Raw genomic sequence first — 1427 nt, forward strand, 5'->3', positions numbered from 1 at the left:
AGTTAGAGCATCAACGGTTAAATGATCTTGTCTACATTCAGTATAATCGCCGACTTCAAGCAAGGTTCCAAGAAAGAAAAGAATAATGCAGAAACTACAATCCATTGTTGCTTGATAAGCTTAATTGGAGTAGTGAGTGGATGACTAATGAATCAGAGGATGAATTAGTTCATCCTGAGAATGATCTCACTTGGAGAGATGTTGATAGAGCACTTGGAGCATCATCATCATATCCAGGCCATAATAGACCAAGGAGCGCTCCAGCATCTCCCAGTGGAACCAATCTTTGCTATACTCGGTGTGGTAGGAGGGTTAAGCTTGAGGATTCTTCAGATGAAGAAGTGGATGAGATGAGTGAAAAGGATATTCGTGATGATGAAAACATTGAGGACGATAATGGCATAGCTCCAAATGATGCAAGCCAACAACAAAATGCAGAAGAAGAAGAAGAAAAAGAAGAAGAAGATTTTAATTTAATTACTTATTTGGATTAAAAGTCTTTTGAGCCTTTGAACTTTGACGTATTTTGAGTCTTTGAACTTTAAAGTTCTTTAAGTCCTTGAACTTTTAAGTATTTGACTTCCATTGTTTACTAAATTTTTTAGCATTTTAGTTTATTTTATGTTTTTTCTTCATTGAAGTTTTTTAGAATGATGAAGAATCCCCAGGTTAGTCACTTCTCATCCATTTAATTTGGCATCTCAATTTTTACTTTCGATGTGTTTTAATTCTAAGTTCTTAATTACTTCTTTGACAGGAGTATAAATATAGTGGATGACCTTAGGGCTAAGGCACTCATTCTGGCATTATAGAGATAAGTATAATAAATGCTTGTATATTTTATGTCTTCTTTTCTTTATATTTATAATTTTGTTTCATAATTATGTATTTATATTATGTTAGTTTATTCACTTTATTGATTTGTTTTCTTAATGAATATCTTACATTGGTATGAATATGAACCTCTAATATTTATTTAGCATATGAGTAATAGGATTCAACTAGGATTTGAGCCAAATAGATTAGTTTTATAAAAAAATTACACAGGAATGCTTTAGTCAATAAGGGGACGCTTTATGCCTGCCTTATTGCTAAGGCGCTCCGAAAGACCCTCAAACACCTCCGTCGCCTTACCGCCTTAAAAACTATGCTGTAACATGATAATTCTGGTTAGCAACCTGTTTTTTCTGCCACCAATAGACCAGAAAACAATTCCTTGAAGAACCAACATTTGTCGTATGTGAGATGGCTTTAGGATGCACAAATTTCTATCGCAATCAACAACACTATATCTTGCTTCCAACCACTGCCGATCAACTTAACGATGTGTTTCGAAAAATTAAACATCTCACAACATGCACCATTAAACTATCGAGAAACTGAAAATTTGATGAAGACATCACCTTCATATTCAATGATGATCGCAG

The 1427-nt window shown here is 34.0% G+C and overlaps 1 protein-coding gene across 1 annotated transcript in view; it reads right to left on the reverse strand.

Annotated features, from left to right (window-relative positions):
• The window catches only part of LOC122073209 (probable RNA-binding protein 18), a 13576-nt gene extending 12149 nt beyond the window's left edge, over positions 1–1427 (reverse strand). The window contains exon 1 of the mRNA XM_042637748.1: positions 1404–1427. Within this exon, the coding sequence (XP_042493682.1) occupies positions 1404–1409 (6 nt within the window). The 5' untranslated portion in view covers positions 1410–1427. The remainder of the gene's footprint in view (positions 1–1403) is intronic.

The sequence above is a fragment of the Macadamia integrifolia genome, chromosome 3 (genome assembly GCF_013358625.1).
Source record: "Macadamia integrifolia cultivar HAES 741 chromosome 3, SCU_Mint_v3, whole genome shotgun sequence".
Lineage (NCBI taxonomy): Eukaryota > Viridiplantae > Streptophyta > Magnoliopsida > Proteales > Proteaceae > Macadamia > Macadamia integrifolia.